At 39.8% G+C, this 1,765-nt stretch overlaps 1 protein-coding gene across 1 annotated transcript in view; it reads right to left on the reverse strand.

Annotated features, from left to right (window-relative positions):
- Window positions 1–453: 453 nt before the first annotated feature.
- tmem131l (transmembrane 131 like) overlaps window positions 454–1,765 on the reverse strand; it is a 34,374-nt gene continuing 33,062 nt past the window's right edge. The window contains exons 32-34 of the mRNA XM_014011437.1: window positions 1,370–1,422; window positions 1,108–1,241; window positions 454–975 (exon numbers count right to left, since the gene is read on the reverse strand). Of these exons, the coding sequence (XP_013866891.1) occupies window positions 676–975; window positions 1,108–1,241; window positions 1,370–1,422 (487 nt within the window). The 3' untranslated portion in view covers window positions 454–675. The remainder of the gene's footprint in view (window positions 976–1,107; window positions 1,242–1,369; window positions 1,423–1,765) is intronic.

A 1,765-nucleotide genomic window follows, 5' to 3' on the forward strand; every position in this document is an offset into this window, starting at 1 on the left:
GTTAATATTTTTAAAGGAACTATCATCACACAACAGGAAATGTTTTCACAACAAATTAAACAGAAACATAAAACAGTTTGAATGAATCCATTTCAGGTTTTTTTGTCAACCTTTGTTAATTCACACTGGAGGAAACGGTTTTAAATGAATTTGGCTGATCTAAGTTTAACACTCCAGCTCTTATAGTCAAACTAAGTTGTGGTCTAATCTGAACACTGTTTGTCAAACCCCCCCAACAGGTTTTAGTCGTATATTTCAACATTCTCTTATTGGATGGGAGATAAATCCTAACTGCTCTGTAGCTCCAAGTGCTGGCAGGGAGTTCATAAAATTAACTTTAATGCARACTTACATGGTTCAAATCTTCACATTTCCGATGAATGCTGTAAAACAAATCCGCTGTAGAGGTAGAAAAAGGATTATCTTCTGTTATTTTCAAGAAAACCACTTTTCTTTTAGTACAAAACCTTTTTTTATTCTTTTTTTATGATCAAAACTGCAAAACATCTAGAAAAATATAGAACAAATGCTGAACCTCTCACAACATTTAATTTCTGAAAATTGGAACCTAAAAGAAGAGAAATATTCACATTTTTCCCCCCAGTATTGATAAAAGAACATTCACTTTTATTGTGTTTTTCAAGGTTTGTCAATTAGTTTTCTTCCTCTTTATTTTTAAACATCTCCACAGTAGCCGGAGTCGTTGGACAGCTGCGAGTTGGAGCTGCGGTTGGACGAAGAGTTCCATATGTCCAGGTTCATGTGGGGTCCGAACGGGTTGAAGCTGGAGTACTGGAGCCTGTAGGTCCCCTCAGGCTCCCGGTTGAAAGGAGAGTGAGGCGGGGTGACGGGGGTGATGGGGGACATGGGGGACACGGGGGCCGATCGCTCAGGTGGGAAGTGGCTCTGGGGCGTCCAGATGGAGCCGAACAGGCTGGACATKGGGGACAGGCTGCGAGTACCAGAGAAGTATGGCTGCAGGATGGAAGCAGAGAAATCATTCAATCAGAAGCCACTGAGGGCAGTTCATGTGACATGTGGGAAATGATCTTTTACACAGAGCTGATTTTACATTCTTGGATATTTCTGAGTTTACGGAGGCATCACCTTGCTGCCCACGCAGGCTGCAGTGTTCCAGGTTGTGGGAGATTCCTGAGGCTGCTCCTCAGTCCAGCTGCTTTGACTGACATGTCCCACGTGACCCTCTTGTTTAGGAAAACCACTTGGAAACGACCCATTACCTGAACACAAACATRCTGAGAACTGAACCACGGGAAATCTCAACAACACTTCCAACAGAGAGGTAAAAACAGACTCAAATGTTCATTGTCTTTAAGATGACATCGTGGAAAGCCTATATGAATTGTACCTATGTAGCAGCAAGGACTGTTGCAAAGGCTGTTGGCACTGCTCCAAGTGAACCTGCAGAGGACAAGCAAACATTTAAACAGTTTCAACAGACGCGTGAAGATAAACACTGCTGAAACAGAGGAATATTAATTAAACAATGAAAAAAGAAGTAATAACTTATACTTCAACATATAAAACGATGCAGGAAAAAAATACTGTTAAAACACTCAATAGATAATAGTATAAAACACTTTTTGTGATCCATCACATCAAAATGAGGATTAAGTCAAATTTAGTCAAAATGACCTCATCATATTTTCTGATTCCTGGCTTTAAAAGCTACATTTTGATACTGAGATCATCCTATCATTAGTAGATCCAGAAATATTATTTAATTTGTCTTGTTGGTTACAAT

Source organism: Austrofundulus limnaeus, unplaced genomic scaffold (assembly GCF_001266775.1).
Source record: "Austrofundulus limnaeus strain Quisiro unplaced genomic scaffold, Austrofundulus_limnaeus-1.0 Scaffold80, whole genome shotgun sequence".
NCBI classification, from domain to species: domain Eukaryota; kingdom Metazoa; phylum Chordata; class Actinopteri; order Cyprinodontiformes; family Rivulidae; genus Austrofundulus; species Austrofundulus limnaeus.